Source organism: Mustela putorius, unplaced genomic scaffold (genome assembly GCF_011764305.1).
Source record: "Mustela putorius furo isolate JIRA1106 unplaced genomic scaffold, ASM1176430v1.1 tig00000174_pilon_pilon_pilon, whole genome shotgun sequence".
Classification (NCBI taxonomy): Eukaryota; Metazoa; Chordata; class Mammalia; order Carnivora; family Mustelidae; genus Mustela; species Mustela putorius.
In genome coordinates, this window is record NW_025421304.1 from 3656081 (window position 1) to 3674817 (window position 18737).

An 18737-nucleotide genomic window follows, 5' to 3' on the forward strand; every position below is an offset into this window, starting at 1 on the left:
CAGAGCCTCCCACACAGAGCTGTTGTGAGGATTCAATGAGCTAACATCTGCAAAGGACGGGATCACAGGGAGTGCTCCATACCTGTTGCCAATAGTTGTTAGTATTACTATCATTTTTTTTTTTAAGATTTTATTTATTTATTTGACAGAGAGCACTCACAAGTAGACAGAGAGGCAGGCAGAGAGAGATAGGAGGGAAGCAGGCTCCCTGCTGAGCAGAGAGCCTGATGTGGGGCTGGATCCCAGGACTCTGGGATCATGACCTGAGCCAAAAGCAGAGGCTTAACCCACTGAGCCACCCAGGCGCCCCATATTCTAAAACAACCGCAGCCCAGGTTGCTCCCTTGGAACACCTGCTTCCCAATCTCCCTCCCTGATACTCCTTCCTCCAACTCTTTGGAGGAACCTGCACCCAACAGCAGTGCTCAGGAAAGGAAAGGAGGGACAGCTTCTGGCAGATTCTCCCTCCTGAACTGTGCCCTCCATGTGTGCCCTTCTCCCCACGCCTCCTCACGCCACCCCCCCCCACCCCCTCCACCCCCCTGCCTCCAGGTCGTCCTCCATCCTGCAGTTGAGGAACCTTGGAAAGATCCTACAGGACTTAACTTCCCAGTCACATACCGGAGGCCCTGCAGGAGCTGACCCTTACTTCCCTCTGAGGTCTTACCTCTCACTCCCACACCTCTCTCCTGGACACTGAACTTTTTGGTTACTCCGATAGCCCCGGCCTTTGCTCAAGTCATTTCCCTTCCTCAGCTACAGCTGCCCCGCCCCTAGATTGGGTCAAAGGCTCTCCCCATCCCCCGCCCTGGGTTTCCTCCCCAGGGAGCAGGGTTGAGAGGAGGTCTCCAAGGCCTGGGGAAACCCCCTTACTGTGGAAGGCCTCTGTCCCTGACTCGGGCCTCCGGTCCTCGCCGAGTTGGACGCGAGAGGGGGCGGGGCATGGGCGTCCGGCCCCGCCCCGCCCCCGCCTCCCGCAATGGGGACCCGGCCGGGCTCAGCTGATGCCTCACTTCACGTGACGCGGGCTCTGGGCGAACATGGCGGCGGCCACCGGGTGAGTGCTGCTCGCGTCCCTGGCCGTTGGCCGGGGCGCGGAGAGGGGGCCTGGGTCTCCGGGCTGATAGCCCCTGCCGGCGGCCCGCGGCCCGGCTGGTCGTGCTGTGTGGCCGCGGGCAGCGCGCTTCGTAGCGTGGGGCGGGCATCCGAGCGCGCTCCGAGTCAGGGGCAGCTGAGCTCCCCTCTCCGCTGCCCGGTGGTCCTCGGGGCCATCCTGGCGCTCAGGCCCCACCCGCGCGCGTGGCCGAGGTGGGGGCTCGGACCTGCAGGCGCGTTCACGGCCACGCCTCTCAGATGGGCAGACGCGTTGCTGGTTGCCGGGGAAGGAGCGCTCCCCGGAGGAGGCGGTTTCTGAGAAGGGCTCGGAATCCCTTCCCCAGCGGGGCACTTCCCCACTTCCTTCAGGGCCCAAACGTCACCTCAGAGAAGCCTTCCCTCTGTACCTGTCCTACGTTTTGTAGTCGTTATCACCATCTGATAAACTATATAGTGCTGTTATTTTACTTGTTTCTTGTCTTCTCATTTGGGATATAAGGTCAGGGTCTTTCTCTCGTTCACTCCTGGGCCTCACTGGTAAGTGCCTTGCACACAGTAGGCACTTCCAGAGTCCTGCTGCATGAAAGAATGGGTGAATAGTTTGGGTGGCAGGAAGTGTGGACAGATGGGTTCACCGAAGCGTTGGGGAAAGTGCCCTGGAGGAGGGAACATCTGAGCAAAGAGTGAGTGACAAAGGTTGAGAGTTAAGACTGTGCTGGGGATGGGGGAGAGTGGGGTGCATCCTTGTGCTGGAGGGTGTGGTGTTCCAGTTGACTTGTCCAGACTTTGTCCCGAGGGGCTGAAGCCATCCACGGGTTTTAATCTAATCAGACGTGCTCTTTGGACAGTTGCTTCCCTGGGTTGTGTGTGAGTTCAAGGGAAGGCCCAGTGATGGGTATGACTTATGGGCATGGTGGTGCTGGGGGCTAGGAGGGAAAGTGGTAGAGAGGGGCACTGCTCCAGATGCCAGGCTGGGGACTGGGATTAGAATGATGGAAGCAGTGGGCTGACTGCATTTCTCTTTTGGGGAGGTGGGAAGATTGGAAACAGAACAGGGTTGAGAGAGCTTAGGACATAGAGATCAAACCTTTAGCGGGCACCTGCTGTATTTCAGGATCAGTACTCGGCCTACCCTTAGGTGCTCACAGGCCACTGGGGCAGAAGCACACACGGCGCATGCCGTCCACCTGTCTGCCTCTGGTCTTGGTGTGCTCCATGGAAGGGCATGGATCCTGAGCTCAGGGGAGAGTGTGGGTAGACTTCAATTCCTGGATGACATGTGTGCCAGTCCTTGGGTGCCCCTCAGGCAGAGACAGAGAGAAAGACAGCCATTTGGAGTCAGGACCAAGCCTGGAAAGGGGCAGAGAGAGCAAGAGGTATAGGCCAGTGCCCAGATAAAGGTCTGTTGTCTTTATATCTGGGCCAGCCAGGTGGTCACAGAGAGTTCCAGGGGCTTCATTTGGGTTCAGGGCTCCATACTGGCCTCCTGCTCTCCTGAAGGCACAGAGGAGCCAGGCTCCTTGTTTGGATTGGGGTGAGCCTGGACCTGGCTCAAATCCTGGAAGGACGGTTCTTCCAGCAAAGTTGATCCTCTGGAGCCAAGGGGGGAGGCAAGAGGAGGAGACACAGAGTGACAGAATTCTTGGAGAGGTACACTACACTATTGGAGATGTGGGTGGCGAGGGGGACAGAATTCTGCATAGGATGAGGAAACTCTTTTAATTTTTATTTATTTATTTTTTTATTTTTTAACTGAAAGGCTCCCAGGGAACTGCTCCACAAAGGGTCTTTGCCAACAAGGAAATGCAGGTGAACTGCCCTGGGTGTGAACCCGTTGGGTCATAGGTCATAATAAAGTCAGCGTTTTTCGGGAGAGAAAGTAAAGTGAGGAGTCAAGTTCAGGATCAGAGCCTGTCCCCACCCTGATGTGAACCTTGTGCTCCTGGGGAAGAGGTGTCAGGCCGACCCTGGTGGATGGGTAAGGGTGGGTCTGTTAGAGTCAGGCTGGCCGCTGAGTGCCCCTTTGCCCTCTCCAGCCCCTTTCCAGGCTTGGTCCTGACTCCATATGGTTGTCTTTCTCTCTGTCTCTGTGTGTGCTTAGCGCCCCCGCACCCCCGACCCTTCCAGCCAGAGTGAGTGGGTTGCCCTTGCTGATAGTCAGCTAGTGGGTTTGATGCCTGGCCCAACCCGGAGGCTGAGGGTGAGGAAGCAGGAGGTGCTCAGCTGGCCTTTCTTGCTGGGAGCTTAGCAGCGGGGCCCCCTCTAGAAGCGGCATCACATTCTGGTGCAGGGACCTCGTCCTTGTCTGTGCCATGGACCCCTTGTGTATTGGGGAGGCCTGGGCCCCGTCTCAACATGATGCTTTTAAATGCATAAAAGAAAACATGGAGGATTACAAGGAAAACCGATTGTATTAAAATACAGTTATCAAAATGTTAGTAAATTTACAGTATTGTGATAGATGTTATTAACCCATTAAGTTATAAAAGCAGCAGGCTTAATAACCACCTTAGTTTTGAAGCAGTGGTGAACAAGAGTGACATTTTGAGCTACTGTGACATCAGTAACCTGATAGGAAAATGCCTGTGATTGTTCTTGGTGACAGGTTCATACATTGTTGATACTGTGAATCGGAAAATGCATATTGGGATGAAGGTTCGAGCCCATAAAAATATCATTTTTTCCCATCCAAGTAGATGGAATCCCTCAGTTCTATGTGTGAATTCCCACGGGCCTTGGGTGCGAGCCCTGCATGTGACCATAGGAGAGGAGGGGTTGCTCAGCCCTGGTTTGGGGGGGACAGGAATGGATTGCAGGGGCAGCAACATCACACTTTCCCTGAGGCCAGCCCCTCTCCCGGTCACCAGCTGCTGCCTGGGCCCTGGCGGTTTGTAGGGCTGGGCTGGCTTTGGGGTGGGACGGGGGGCTGGAGCTTGAGCTCTGGGTCTCCCTGGTGCCCAGAGCCGGTCTGCCAGCCCCTGCTGTCTTCCTCGGCCATTGCCTTATTTATGCCGGCACTTGGGGATGACCTGGCTTTTGCCTTCTACATTCTGGATGTCGGCGAGCCCAGTGGAAAGCAGGTGGAGATGTTTTATTGGTGCTGCTTCTGCTGAGCTTGCAGGAAGTCACTTTCACTGGCTCTGGGCCCAATCTTTTCTCACAGGATTGGCTTACACCAGGAGAAATCAAAGGGTGCATCTCTATGAACCTTGATTCTGGGGGTGCCCTGCCATAAGGAGTGACCGCAGCTCATCGGCCTGCCTGCACTGCTCTTCTGTGTTGTGGCTGAGCCCACAGGGGCCTGGGCAGTAGGGCAGATTTTCTTCATGGTAGTGGCTGACACTCTCAGAGAGGATTCTTAGCAAGTTTCCTGTTTTGATCTGGGCTGCTTGGCCCGTGGGCCAGAAGGTCACAGTCCAGGTGCCCTGAGACATGGAGGCCTCTCAGAAGGTTCTGGACAAGTGGAAGCCCAGCCCTTGTGAGAGCCATCCTAGTGGGGGCATGGTGGCAGGCCGGGGGAGCTGGTGTCTGGTGTGTTTAAGGAGAGAGGGTCAGGGAGAGGGGTGAGGAGTGGTGGGGGGCGAGGTGGGCAGGGCTAGGGGTGGGTGCGGGTTGGAATCGGGCCCTTGCAGCCAGTTGGCTACGGAGTCTGCAGGCATCTGGCAGGTTTGGCCAGAGCCACCTGCTGTGGTGCCTTGGCCCCTCCACCCCTGGGGAGTGTGCGGTGACAAGGTTCTCCCCGGGCCACCCCCTCCATGGACTTTGCTGAGTGAGGGGAAAACCGCGGGGATGCTGGGGGCTGCACTTTCGGTTCCTGCGTACACGGCCAGCTGGACGCAGGGACGCAGGCATGTTTATGAGCTGCCACCTCTGCCCTTTGATCTTTGGAGCTGAGCGCAGCAGAAAAGGGGCCCAGCCCCAAGGGAGTGCTGGCCCCTGTCCAGCCTCTCTGGGAGGGTGAGTGGCAGCCCATGTCCAGGGACCCGGGCGTTCTGGTCCCACAGATGTACATGGGGTGTGTGTGAGCCGTCCACCCTTTCTGGCCAGGCTGGGCCCCAGGGTTCAGCTTCCTGCTGCACTGGAGCTGATGTGGCAATTTCTGGCCAGCACAGCTGTGTGGGTGACCCCACATTGTGACAGTTGTCCACTCAGCAAGTATTTATCCAGTACATGCCATGTGCCGAGCAGAGTGCTAGGCACCGGGGCAGCAGTGACCAGAGCAGAACCAGATCTGTGTCCGTGGGCTTGACAGTCTTGTGTGCGGAGGCAGCCCCTGCAGTGAGCACCAGCGAACACAGGCTGTGTCTACGTTAGAAGGTGTTTGTGTCACTTCGGCCAGGGACCTGCCAGAGCCTCACTTGAAGGGGTGATGAGAGTTTACCGCACGGTCAGTTTACAGTGCTGCGGGCAGGTTCAGGGGACCTCGGAGAGAAGAGGCAGCAAGCTGGCCAGGAGCCAGTGAAGGCGGTGCTGGGAGAAGGGAGGCCTGGGAGCTGTGGCCCTGAGGGGTGGGTCCACCAGCTGTCAGGTTCCAGGTTCCACCAGGGAGGGAGCAAGGAATGGATTCCCTGTGGTCCCTCCACCCTCTGGTCTCCTGCCCTGCCTCCCAGTGGCTGAATCACCTGGAGCCTTATTGAAGTGCTGGGGGGCCTGACCGGAGAGCCCGGGGGCCTGCTTGACAGGAGGTGAGGTCCCTGCCCTCCTAAGGTTACATTTTCCCTGGGGGAAGCAGGAGCAGGTAATAAATGATGTTATGCAGTACTGTGTGCCCTAGAGCGGAGTGAAGGGAACAGGGGATAAGGTTGGGACAGAGTACTGGTAAGCGTCTGGGGAGAGCGGCCATTTCTGCAGAGACGTAGATAAAGAGCTGGGATGCCCCTGCAGGCAAAGGTTAGATCCCCTCAGTGCCCGGTAGCTGTCTTCCAAGTGCACTTGACAGCTGAGGGCAGCAGGCAGGGGAGGGTATGCACAGATCTGCATTGTAATGGGTCCTTCTAGGTGGGTACAGAAGAGGTTGTGGGGGGAAGCTAGGACCAAAGAGATCCTGGAGGGTTCCCTGTGATTGTCCAGGCCGGAGATGGGGATCCCCCAGCTGGAGGAGGCGCTCAGGAGGGAGGGAGCCTGAGCATGGCTGGGGGCTGTGGAAAGAGTGGTCCCTAGGGTCCTCGGTGCCCAGAGGCTGGGTGAGGAGTGGGAAGCCAGTGTGGATGGGGAGTGTGGGGGTCACTGGGGCCTGGCAGGGGCTCAAGTGCGGGAAGGGGTGGGCCGAAGCGCAAGGTGGCGATTGAGGAGAGCATGGGCTGCTGGGACTCCAGAACATCAGGCTTGAGCGACTCTGCAGAGATTACTTTCTTAAAGGGTAGTGAGAAATCAACTCCTGGAAGTGTGTGGCAGTCAAGGAAAGCATTTTTGTTTATTATGAGGGTGAGGTTCCTGTCCGTTGGAGGTGAGGAGTGAACCGTGATGCTGGAGCGACCTGGGAATAGACATGGGATGCAGGGTGCGGAAGCAGGCAGGCCTTGGGGGGTGGGTGCCCGGTAAGCTGTTTTCTTGGTGTAAAGGAGACTGGGGTGGGGAGAGATGCCCACCTGCTCTCCGGTGACATCTGTCCTCTAGGACGGCACTCCTATGGCTGCCACTGCCTGGTCCATCTCACCATGGTCCCCTTAGCACAGACTCGCTTCAGGTCCTGATACTAGGTGTCCTGTCCTGGGCTGCCGGGTCTGAGAGAAGACAGCATCATGTAGGCTCGAGGGCAGGGATCCCATGTTGTCTGGGCCAGATCAAAGATCACAGATCCTTCTTGCATGGATGGTAAGTTCCTTGAGACCATTGCAGGCTTTCCCTCCAGGGGCCTGACTTGCCCACTGGTGAAGCAGAAGCAGCTTTCTGTCATCCCCACTCTGGGTCCAGGGCTTGGGGACAGTTGAGGAGAGTGGGGTCTACGAGGCCCTGGCAGCCCAGGGAGGGGCTATTTCTGGGCCAAGCAGGTTGAGCTTGGATGAGGGGGGTCCCCCAGCAGGCTTGGCCCTCTGGTCACCTCAGGCTACAGGCGGTGGATGGGCTTGGTGGTGCTAACAGGAGCCCATGTGGCGACTTTTGCTTATGTCTTTGCAGACCCTCGTTCTGGCTGGGGAATGAGACCCTGAAGGTGCCCCTGGCGCTCTTCGCCCTGAACAGGCAACGCCTGTGTGAGCGGCTGCGCAAGAACCCGGCCGTGCAGGCCGGCGCCGTCGTGCTGCTGCAGGGCGGGGAGGACACCCAGCGCTACTGCACTGACACCGGCATCCTCTTCCGCCAGGTGAGCCTGCCTTCCTGCCTTCCTGCACCTTCAGCTGCGCCCCAGGCCTCTGGTGGTCTGTCCACCCTCCCCCAGCATCGGACTTGGTGGGCCTTGGGAAGCTTTACCCGCAAGGGGACCCTGGAGAGGCTCTCAGAGGGCAGGTCAAGGCCTGGCACCTGGGGAGCCCTGACTCTGGAGGGGTAGAGCCCTCCTAGCTGTGGATGGGGGAGGAGCTGATGCCAGCCAGTCTCAGCTCTTAGTCAGAATACAGAAAAATGACATTCCTGGGGGAGCAAGCAGGCAGGAAGTCTTCATGGAAGAGGCGGTATTTGGAATGGGCTCTGAAGGCCAGGATGAATTCTCACGAGTGCGTTTGAGAGTGGGTGTTGCAGGCTTGGGGGGTGGTGTCCACAGGAGTGAGTGGTAAGGGGGTGGGCTGGGCAGAGGTGCAGATGGGAAGGCCTGACTTCCTGGGGCCAGATTCTGCCTGCAGCAGGGAAGACACGGGCCGCAGCGGACCGGGAGGAGACATGGGAATGGGGTGCTGGGCAGGAGTGGGAGGCCCTCACATTCATCCCAGCTTGGCCATTGTTGTCTCTGTGACCCTCCCTGGGCTTCAGTGTCCTTGCCCGGGAAGTAGACTAGGGATGCCTTGAGGTTCTGGAACCCTGTGTGGTAGAGGGTGGCTTAGCTGCTAGAAGCCAGCCCAGATGTGGTGGCCTTGGCTGAGAATCGTAGGCATCATTCAGTTTCCAGGAGCAGGAGCAAGGACCCTCAACAGAGGAACTCACCCAGAAAACCAGAGAGGCCCTGAGCTGGCTCCACTCTCATTGATCCCAGCTCTGCACCCACTTTACAGATGGTGAAACCGAGCCTCAGAGAGGAGCCGGCATTGCCAGAGGGGGAGCTGGCATTATTTAGAATCCCAACTCTGGACTCTAAGGATAGGGCTCTGCTCCCTGCCATGCCCAGAGCTGGTGGGGTTCTACCCTGGGAATTCTGTATCCTCCTTGGGGGCAGCAGAGCCTCGGGGACATGGCCGTCTGGCATCCAGGCCAGGAGGAGGCAGGGAAATGTGAAGGGGACCCAACTGTGGAGGGGCAGCAAGATGTGGCCTCCACAGAGGGCTGTGTTGTCATCCCCCATAGGGCACAAACGGGCTGTCAGCTGCTGAGAGTGATTGCAGTGAATTTTGCCGAAAGTGGCTCCCCCTGGAAAGTTTCCCTATGCCACATTCTTGCAGCTGCAAGCTTATAGTCCCCTGGCTTCTAGAGATGTGGAGGTCTCAGTAAGTCTTTTCTGACTAGTCTTGATGCTTCCCGAAGTTTACGTATTCTGTGGTTTAAAAAGCGATCTCCTAAATTCAGCCCTTGGCTGCCTTACTGCTGTTATGCAAGGTTAATTTTAGAAGAGATCCTCCTCCGCTTCATACCTTTATAAGATTATTTGAGCTCAGTGTTTATTGCTAAACACTGAAGTCATCAGCTGCCCCAGGGGTGGGAGAAGGAAGGAAGAAGTTCTAAATGGAAGAATCCATTTCCATGCAGATGTCTGGCCTGGGTGTCTAAGTCAAGGTGGTGTCTTGCCTACCTTCGGGTATGGGGGCAGCAGAGAGGCTCAGGTAGGGCTGTGCTGGGCCTGTGGTTTGCATGGGCACCCCTGTCCTAGTGTGCCCTGGGGTGCCCAGCCAGGGGCCTAAAGGGTGTGGGCAGAGAGGGGGTTGTGGGTGGGGCTTGGGCACACGCTGGACCGGGCATCCTCAGAGGAGGCTCAGAGCAGGGTGGGAGGAGCCAGCCAGGCTGCCCCACGCCAAATCCTGGAAGGGGTTGATGGACAGCCCACTGCTGGCATGGGGTGGGGGAGGCAGAGTGCACAGGTGGGGAACTAGATGAGGCTGGGAGGCAGGCTTTGAGAGCTAGGGGGCTTGAGCTGACTCGGGTGCTTGGTCTGACACCCAGTCTCTCTCCTTGTGCCTCATGTTTTTGTTCTGCTGACCCGGTAATCAAGGTCCTTGTTCCCATCACAGGAGTCTTTCTTTCACTGGGCATTCGGTGTCACCGATCCAGGCTGCTACGGCACGATTGATGTCGGCACTGGGAAGTCGACCCTGTTTGTGCCCAGGCTTCCTGCCAGCTATGCCACCTGGATGGGAAAGTAAGGAGCAATCCGGGCCTGTAACTGGGCCTGCTGACCATTGAGAGTGGGGGGGGGCGTGGCTTGTGGGGGCAAGGAGGGAAGGAGAAGGGGTAGGTGGGGCCATGTCTGTGATGGCGTCCATTGACCGCCTGCTCAGGGGCAGAGGGTCAGAGCCGCAGCCACAGATTATGGTCATGTTTGTGTGGGGGTACACACACACACAAAAAATTTCAAGATTTGTTAATCTTGAAATTTTGGATTCACAGCTTTGTCAAAATGCCAGAGGCTTTGGTCCCAGTGGGCCATCCCTCCTGCGTGGCATCAGCGGCAGGTGGCCCCACCTTGGGTGTCATGGGGTTTGGCTTGGGTCAAAGAGGGCAGCCTGGGACCCTCCTCCAAGGCCCATCTCTCATGGGGCATTGCTGGATGCGTGCTGTGTGCCTGTTTCTGGCTCTGTCTCAGGATGTCCTGCCTCATTCATCTTACCTGTGAGACAGGACGGTGGCTCTAGGATTGTGCTGTGGGAGGAGTGTGGCATGGGGGGCCTGGGATGTGCTTGGAGGCATCCTCCCCATCGTCCACTGCACCTGCCAGCTCCAGGGCTCTTGGCCGTGTCTGCCCCTCATGGGAGCCATCCTGCCTGCTGCGACGTGCCTAGGCAGAAGCCATATTTAACCACGGCTGCTCGAGGCCCTTGGGATCCTGGTAAATGTTCCTCACCTTCGGCGTGTCATTTCTGCCTGGAGAATGATTCTTCCGGGCTAATGTCTAAATTGCAGCCCTTGCTGCCTGGAGTCCCTCAGCCCCCCTTACCAGGGCCTGTGGCTACTTTAGGGACCTATTCCGTGCAGAGGGCCAGACTAGGGCCTCCCCCACCGATCCCTTGAGTGCAAACTCCAGAGCCCCCTTTGTTGGCCTGAGAGGTACCTCTTCTGTTGTCTTGGGGCAAGGGGTTCAGGCTCACAAGGTGATAACAGTTCTGCTTTGAGGCCTTCCGGCCATGGGCCATCGGCTTCACCGTGAAGACAGCTTGAAGCAGAACTGACAGCAGAAGAGAAGTGGGCTGTGCTTCCCCTGGGTGTGTTTTCCTGTTTGGCCCTGGGGAAGGAGGGTGGGAAGTGGGCATGCCTGACCCAGCTGGCCATTGGAGGGCATGCTGGGCACCTAGGTTTTGGCCTTCTCAGAGGCCCTGGGGCAGGTGGATGAAACAGGTCCCTGCTGTAATGAGCAGGTCTCCACAGCCTTCATGCCTGCGTGAGGGCGAACACTAGAAGGTTGTGCTGCCTTCTTCCTGAGGGACGGGGCGGTGTGTTGGACAAGGTGAGCCCAGTGAGAGCCCCCAGAGGCTCCACACCACCCAGCCCTGGGTAAGGGTAAGAAGTGGGGTGCAGAATGGGAGGCTGGTCACCGCAGGTGTCTGCTCTGTCCTCCTGCCCTCTCTGCCCACTTTACCGTGGAGTCTTTTACCTGCAGAGACACTGGCCTCAGGCTTGGCCCTGGCAGGCCCTCCTCAGTGCATTTTTCTGGGACCCTTCTCCTGCAGGCCTGAAGATATGGGTGCTCATAGGGTGGTTTCATCCCCCCCAGCTCTTGCCCCCCGTCCTGTGGTAGCCCTGACGGTCAGCCTTTATCATCTTCCTGGTTGAATCCTTATGGCTTCTCTGCTTTAAAGAGGCACAGGTTCAGGATGGTGGCATGGCCTGTGCAGGTCACATGGGTCAGTCTTGCTGGAGGCTGGCTGGCTGGCGGGGCATGGCCTCTTCCCAGAGAAGCTCTTGTCACTGTTGGGACCTCTGGTTCCTTATCTGTGGGACAGTGACAAGGCTGCTTGTGAGGCACCACCGGGGCTGTCATCATAGTGATGGGCACTGCAGGGATGGCTCACTCTGTGACACTGAAAGGTGGTGGTAAAGATGCCAGGGACAGGCAGCTTGTAATGTCCAAAAATGGCCCCAGCAACATTTGTGGCCATTCCCGATGGAGAGGTAGACTCCCCCCAACCCCCACCGCTCTCCCTGGGTTGGGACTTGGTGACTTGATGCATGAATGTGGCAGGGTCATCCTGTGGCTAGAACCCTGATTCTTTTTTATTTTTTTAAGTTTTTATTTATTTATTTGACCGAGAGAGAGGGAGAGAGAGATCATAAGTAGGCAGAGAAGCAGGCAGAGAGGAGGAGGGGGAAATAGGCCCCCTGCTGAGAAGACTTAGGTGGGGCTCGATCCCAGGACCCTGAGATCATGACCTGAGCTGAAGGCAGAGGCTTAACCTACTGAGCCACTCAGGTGCCCCTAGACCCCTGATTCTTGCTCATGGGACACCTGTCCCTGAACCCAGCTGCCATACTGTGAGGAAGCCCACACTTGCCCATGTAGGGGGACCTCGTGGATGGGAGCAGGGGCCCAGCTGACAGCCAGACCACCCACCAGAGTAGGTGACTCCAAGCCCCAGCCTTTGATTCCTCTTGCTGAGGTCCCAGACCTCTTAGAGCAGAAATAAGCTGTCCTTTCTGGGCTCTGTTCCAAGTCTGGACCTTTTGAGTCCTCAAACATGAAGAATGTCAGTATGGTTTGCCCCAAAACCCTGGTAACTGGTACAGCTGTGATGAGGAGTTTCCTGGTGAGAGTATATAGGTCTGGTCTCCATAAGAGAATTCTTCCAGAGCCCTTCCTGCACGCTCGGTGATCATAGAGCTGTGGTCTCTGCCCTGCTTGCTAGTGGCACGTTCCAGAAATAGCTGGGGCTCCAGAGCATGGGCAGCACCCGTGGTTTTGACCTGGCTGCCATCTGAGCTGCCCCGTGGCCCTGTCTGCTGGCTCTGAGGGTGCCAGTCCTGCGGGCAGAGGGGCTCCACAGCAGCCAAAGAGGGGCTCCATGTGGCATGGGTAGAGGGATAGGAGAGGGTCTGAGCAGGGCCTTGCTGGACTTTCTACCTGCAGATGGTGTGGGGAGGCTCCAAGCGCATCTTCCCTCTGTCTGCTGCTTTGTCTTGTGTCAGGTCGGGAGTGCCTGTCCTGGAGAGTGGACTTCCTCCAGGGCTGTGGGCGGAGAGGCCTTTCCCTGCCTTGGGGACTCCACCATCCAGTGGGAAAATCTGAGCAAATCTCACCATGTTTCCCCACAGCCACCATCTGGGGAGCCAAATGGCACTTGACTGGAGTGTTTAAAACCCAGGACCTGATTGGTCAGGGAACAGCTGTTAGCAGTTGGCTCTTCTGAAGCGCAATCCTCAGTAATACAGGAATACTATTCTGTGCTTTGACAGTGGCTGGTTTTCAGGGCCGCTCTTACAAGTTTTCCTCCAGGGGCACCTGGGCGGCTCAGTTGAGCGTCTGACTCCTGGTTTCGGCTCAGGTCATGATCTCAGGGTGGTAAGACGGAACCCTGTGTCACGCTCTGTGCTGAGTGGGCAATCTGCTTGAGATTCTCTCTCTCTGTCCCCCTTCCCCTGCTCGTGCACACACACACACACACTCTCTCTCTCTCTCTCTCTCTCTCTCTCAAATAAATAAATAAATCTCCACCAAAAAAAGTTCTCCTTTAGTCTGGCCCTGCTTTTGCTGAGCCAGCTGATTGTGTAAGTGCGGACCTAAAGGCTTGCGTGACCTCTGAGTGTAGAGAAGGGTCTGCAGTGTGGGTCTCCCCTTTGGAGAGGCTCCGTGCTGGGCAGGCCAGAATGAGCAGGTCGGTCCCTTCCGGCTGCACAGCAGAGAGCTGGACCCTGGCCTCCTGCAGACCTGGCTCCCCACTGTGGCCACCTGGGCAGACCTTTCCTTCCTCTGCTCCGGTATGTCCTTCTCCTGGTCCCCGTGTCCCGAGCCTTTAGGAGAGAAGGCTCGGTTACAGAGGGGCAGTGGCGAAGGGGTTGGTTGTCTAGGGCTAGAGTTGGGGAGTTGCCAGATCTGATTGCGTGTGGCTGTTCCCAGACATTCTCGTGATCAATAGGGCTAGGGAGCGAGGCTGGTGGGATTACCTGGCCTTTGCAATCAAAACCCACCAGACTGAACATTTGACCTTCAGCTCCTCAGCTTCCTTTTGAGTCTCTATCTGATGGCTTTTGAAAATCCATCTGGCAGATACCGCAATCCAAAGTCGTCTGGGGAAACAGCACTCCCATCACTAGACCTGCCACTTCCTGCGTAAAGGGCAGGCCTCTGTTGTCAGGGCAGCGGACGCTGGGGGGCCTGTTCCTCACCCGGGGCCTTTTTTGGGGCAGGAGTGTGGTAGCTCCTAATTTGTTTTCATTTGGAATCTGCTTGCAAAAGTCTGGTGCCTTTGGATGTGAGTGCTTCCCGTCATTTTTTGTTAGAATCCGGCTCAGCTGATGGCAGCTTTGGCTACTGGGGTGCCTGGGCTCCTGGGAGTGGGCAGGGAATTGTCTCTGAGTCTCAGTACGGGGCGGCTTCAGAGCCCATAGAGGGTGAGTGAATTTGCGCCAAGTTGGGGGAACCTCCTAGAACCTTTGCATCTTGACTATGTTCTGCCCTTATCCCTGACTGAGACTGTGGGCTCAAAATATGAGATGGGATGCCTGATGTGGTGGGCTTTGCTGGGAGGAGCGTGCTTATCCTAATGAGGGCACTGCCCAGGAGTGAGTTTCTCTGGGGCTGAGGCCCTGAGCTGGTGTATGTGTGTGTGTGCACCTGAGTGTGCACCAGCATGCATGCCGGGTGTAGTGTGGGTACATGTATGGTGTGTGTGTGTTGGGCGTAGGGTGTGCACGTGGCGTGGAGTGTGTGTGTAGAGCGGGTACGTGGGGTGCAGAGTGGGATGCGGTGTTGTGTATGGTCTGGCACTCCGTGTGCACGTGTGCATGTATGTGTCCAGGTACCCCAGACCAGGCTGCCTCAGCTGCCCGTGGCCTCGCCCTGGCTCCCTCTGTCTGCAGGGAGGGCTGGTGGGGCGCCAAGGAAGGGGCAGGCCTTCCTGAGGAGGGCCAAGGGAGTCCCTTTGGGTCCTCCTGCTGGAGGTTCTGGAGGATCCTGGCCTCCCTAGCGGGGCAGGTGCCGGCATCCTCAGCCCTGCTCCCGGGGCTCTGGCTCTGCTGACCACAGGCCTCCTTCCTCTGGCCTCCTGAGCCCTGGTGCTCCCCCCCCATGCCCCCTCCCTCATGGGCGTGGTCGTCAGGGTCAGTCACCTGCGTTGCTTTTGAAAGATCTGTGTTGCTCTGACCAGGGCCTTGGTTCCCGAAGTGGTTGCCGACCTCTGTTCTAGAGTGAGCGCGGCGTTGTGCCGGGAGCGGAATGAGAGGCAGTGGTGCTGTGTGCTGCTGAAGGCAGACTCTGGCTGCTGGAAATTGATGGTGACTGCTGTAATTTGGTCCTCTTATTTATTCATTAACCGCACACAGGTGGGCAGTTGGCCGGCAGGACCTGTGCTTGGCAATTTCATATTCTCGAGGGCTCTGTGGTGTGCGTACCACACGCATTCCTTTAATGTCTCCTTCCCACAGGAGGCCCTGCACAGGGGCTGCTACTCACTGTGTCGACCCTGACCCTGAGTTCCGGGAAAGACCTCCTCTAAGTCATGCTTGGCCCAGCTGCTCATGGCGAAGGCACAGACACCTTTGAGTGGGGCGCTCTCTCCTCTCTCCTGACAGAGCTGTCTCTTCCCTTCATAGGGAGGATTTTTGAGCTGGGGCCGGCTTCCCCTCTGACCTGCTCTTCCCTGGTCCAGTGGCTTTGTCTGGGTCTCCCGTATGGTGGGATCTGGCATGAGCTCCCCTGCTGGACCCCAGACTCCACGCAGGGCGGGGTGCAAGCCCTCCACGTGGTTGCCACCAGCCTGGCTCTTGGTGGGTCTATCTGTGCCCTGTGACCTCTCCTGCTGGTTCTGTAGGCTCTCGTGGGCGTGTTGCCCCTTCCTTGGATCAACCCTGCCAGATCCTGGCTGCTGAGCCGCTGGTGGCTGGCTTAGCCCTTCAGGTGATGTTTAAATTATTTTTACTATAATTAGCCCCCAAACATGAAAAATAAGCAGTATTCAAACTGAATTATCTGTGTCCTTAAGGAAAGAATGGCACGCAGAGTGCCAGAAAAGGTGCTTGCAGCTCTTCAGATCGTATCTGTCAAGCAGTCATTCTGTTGAGAACCAGGCCTGTGGTAGTTGGGTGGCTTTGGCCCTCGTGGCTCAGCAGGTGCTCTGGACTGTGTCCATCGATCTCTTTGAGGAGGGCACAGGGCACGTGGTGGGGCTGGCACCCGCCCTCGCTTCCTCCCAGATAATCCGGGTGGCAGCAGCAGGCTCTCCTGTGATTTGGCTGGCGCTGGCTGCTTCTTAGCTCCTGTGGCAAGTGGATGGTTTGTGGCTGGCAGGCCAGGGGTGGACAGGTGAGTGCGCAGCCCCAGGGCCACCTGCAGGTCACAGCCACCTCGCGTTGGCCTCCCCTTTACCCCTCCTCCTCCCATCTCCTCTGGTGCCATATTGTGAAGACCTCAGGCTGAGTACACGGAGATGTTCCCGGGTCTCAAGTCTAGGTCTGCGAGACTCAAGTCTAGGCTCACCGAGACTCCTAGGCAGGGCAGGTAGGCATACGTGCCCTGAGGTGGTGGCTGAGATGTCGTTCCCCCACCCCCTGTAGGAAGCATCCCTCATAAGCAGGTCCTTGGCACATCTCAAATCTTCTGGGAGTTTGCTATGGACACTTGTCACAGCTATGAGCTATGACGGGACGAGGGGCCAGAGGAAGGTTGGGAACCCGCTGGGGATGCAGGGCGCCTGTCCTGGAGCTGGGGTCGCAGTCGAGGGTGGACATGGCGAGGACGCTGATGGTCCCACCTCACCCTCTGGCACGTGCCTTTGTGCGTGGCGGAGAGTGTCACCATTTAGTGACCGAGGGTTAGTGAGCTGTCCATGCTTGATGGAGAACCAGGGCCTCCAGCATCCAGGTGAGGGGCTTATCATCTCGCTGATGTGATAGCTACTCCAGGCCATGCTAATAGCCGTGCCAGACTTTGGCTGTTTAACTTTTGAGTCCTATCTCAGACGTGGAAGCCAATGTGACTGCCTTGTGCAAGTGTAATTAGCAGCAAGAGCTTGACCCCCAGTGTCAGTTTCAGAGAAGACAAAGGGGTGCTCGCTGCGTGGGGCTGTGATCTCCCTGCTGGTCCCCAAGGCCTGTGCATCTGTGCCCTGGTCCACGCTGCCTTCTTCACCATGGTCTGTCTGGTGCATGCTTAAGTGGACAGGGGGGTGGTGCAGGGCTCAGAGAGGGCAGAGGGCTTCTCTTTCCTGGCCAGTGATGCTGGTCACTGGTGTCTCAGAGACACAGGGAGCTCGCTATCGGAGGTGGTCCTCTCCAAGTCTGGAAGTGTGCTCCCTCCCCTGTCCCCTCTAGGCGACCCCAGGCACCCTGTCCTTGGCACCCTCACCCCCCTGTCATCTGCTCACCCTTGAGAGTCCAGGAAGCACAGGCTGAAAACCATCTGCTGTTTTCCCCTGAGGCCTCTTTCGGATCTAACACTTGGTGACTAGAATACCATGTGATCACAGGCAGGCTGGGGGCATATCCCCCCATGCTGATGTGGTGCCCAGGCGTGGGATGGCGCAGGATGGTGTGTGTGCGTCATTAGACTTGGCTAGAGACACCCTCCCCTTGTGTGGCTAGTGCTCCACCTCGGGTGAGCTCTGTCACCAGCAGTGACATCAACTCAGCCACTGACCAGGAGTCTGGGGGGTGGGGCGGTGCTTGCCGGCCTGCAACTGTGACCCTGACTGTGACCGGGAGCCCTTTGGGAGGGGGCCCAGCCTCCTCCTCCCTTTGTCTCTGTCTTCTCATGGCTGATTTTTCAGGGATGATGAGTAAGCTTGAATGTTTCTCATCACAGTGAGTAATACTGATATTGACTTCTTTAAAATGTTAATTTTAAAACTTTCCTCTAAAGAGGCTCCATGGGAGAGCTCCCAGGCGGCAGCTTATTTCATGCCCCAAAGGGTAAGCTGGCTGGCAGCCCAGTGGGCTCTCATCAGCGGTGGAGGGGGAGGTGTGGTCTGCAGATGCTGTGGGTGGCCAGGGTCACAGGATCTGAGGACAGGCAGAGGTCAGCTGGAGGAGGTCAAGTGGCCAGGGTCACGGGCTCTGAGGATGGGCCAAGGTCAGCTGGGGGAGGTCAGGGGAGGCAGATGTGGTTCAGCTTTCACTCTGTGGCCCAGTGCCCTTTGCTTCCGAGTCTGTGTTGGGCCCACCTGCTCTGTGCCGGGACAGGGATGGGCCCAGGGCTTTAGGGTCTGGGCATGGGGGTGGGATGGCAACCTATGCCAAGTGTGTCAAACCCTGACCCTGGCGTTCCTTGTGCTTTCCTTTGAGGATCCACTCCAAGGAATACTTCAAGGAGAAGTATGCTGTAGATGACGTCCAGTATACAGATGAGGTCAGTAGCAACCAACTCCTTTCTGAGCCACTGAGGCCTCCCTCACCCCTCAGCACGCTGGCACCCCCTTCCTCCCACTGCCATAGCCCCTGGCTGCCTGTCGTCGTCGTGGGAAGTCGCCACCTGGCTGCCAGCCACCTCAGCAGTGCCCTCGTTTGGATAGCGCGGGCAGGACTGTGAACCTCAGACTTCTCTGAAGAGCACCCCCCCCAACCCTTTGCCTGGCCAGTGTCCCTCACTCAGTGGCTGGAGGCCTCTGGTACCTGGGTTGTGACTGCTTAGCTTCCCAGAGGGAGGACAGCTTTCATCTCAGTGCCTCCCCCAACACCCAAACCCCCCACCCCCCACCCCTCCGCTCAGCCTGGGCCTTCGTGTATTGGGGAGTTCCCCTCCCCAGCCCTTGCTGGCTACAGATGCCACCACCGGAAAGGCCCCAGACTTCGAGAGGTCTGTGGGGTGGGGTGCAGTTGGAGGGCCCCTGGCTTTAATCTGTTTCCCAGCATGGATGCCCAGCAGTGTCATGTGACCTGGGTAGCTGAATGACTGTCCTTATAGGGCTTTGCCCCTGCCCCAGCCCTTGACGTCCACGGCTGATGGGACAGGGCAGGGGCAGAGGGGAGGGCACAGCTATGTGCCCCTATGGTCTCCTTGGGGGACCAAGGCCCCCAATGCTGCTCCATCCCTGGGTGCTGTTAAAACGCCCATGCCATGCCACGTGCAGGTCAGTGCTGGGTAGAACATAAGCTCCGAAAGGTCAGTGCCTACTGCTGCCTGCCGCTCGAGCCCCACCCCCAGCCTGGCAGGATCTGCTGGGTGGGAGTTGGGGCCCTCCCATGCCACATTTTCCCAGCCAGGT

At 57.7% G+C, this 18737-nt stretch overlaps 1 protein-coding gene across 1 annotated transcript in view; it reads left to right on the forward strand.

Moving 5' to 3' along the window:
• Positions 1-926: 926 nt before the first annotated feature.
• The window catches only part of PEPD (peptidase D), a 108663-nt gene continuing 90852 nt past the window's right edge, over positions 927-18737 (forward strand). The window contains exons 1-4 of the mRNA XM_004765202.3: positions 927-1057; positions 7213-7396; positions 9405-9532; positions 17818-17881. Of these exons, the coding sequence (XP_004765259.1) occupies positions 1041-1057; positions 7213-7396; positions 9405-9532; positions 17818-17881 (393 nt within the window). The 5' untranslated portion in view covers positions 927-1040. The remainder of the gene's footprint in view (positions 1058-7212; positions 7397-9404; positions 9533-17817; positions 17882-18737) is intronic.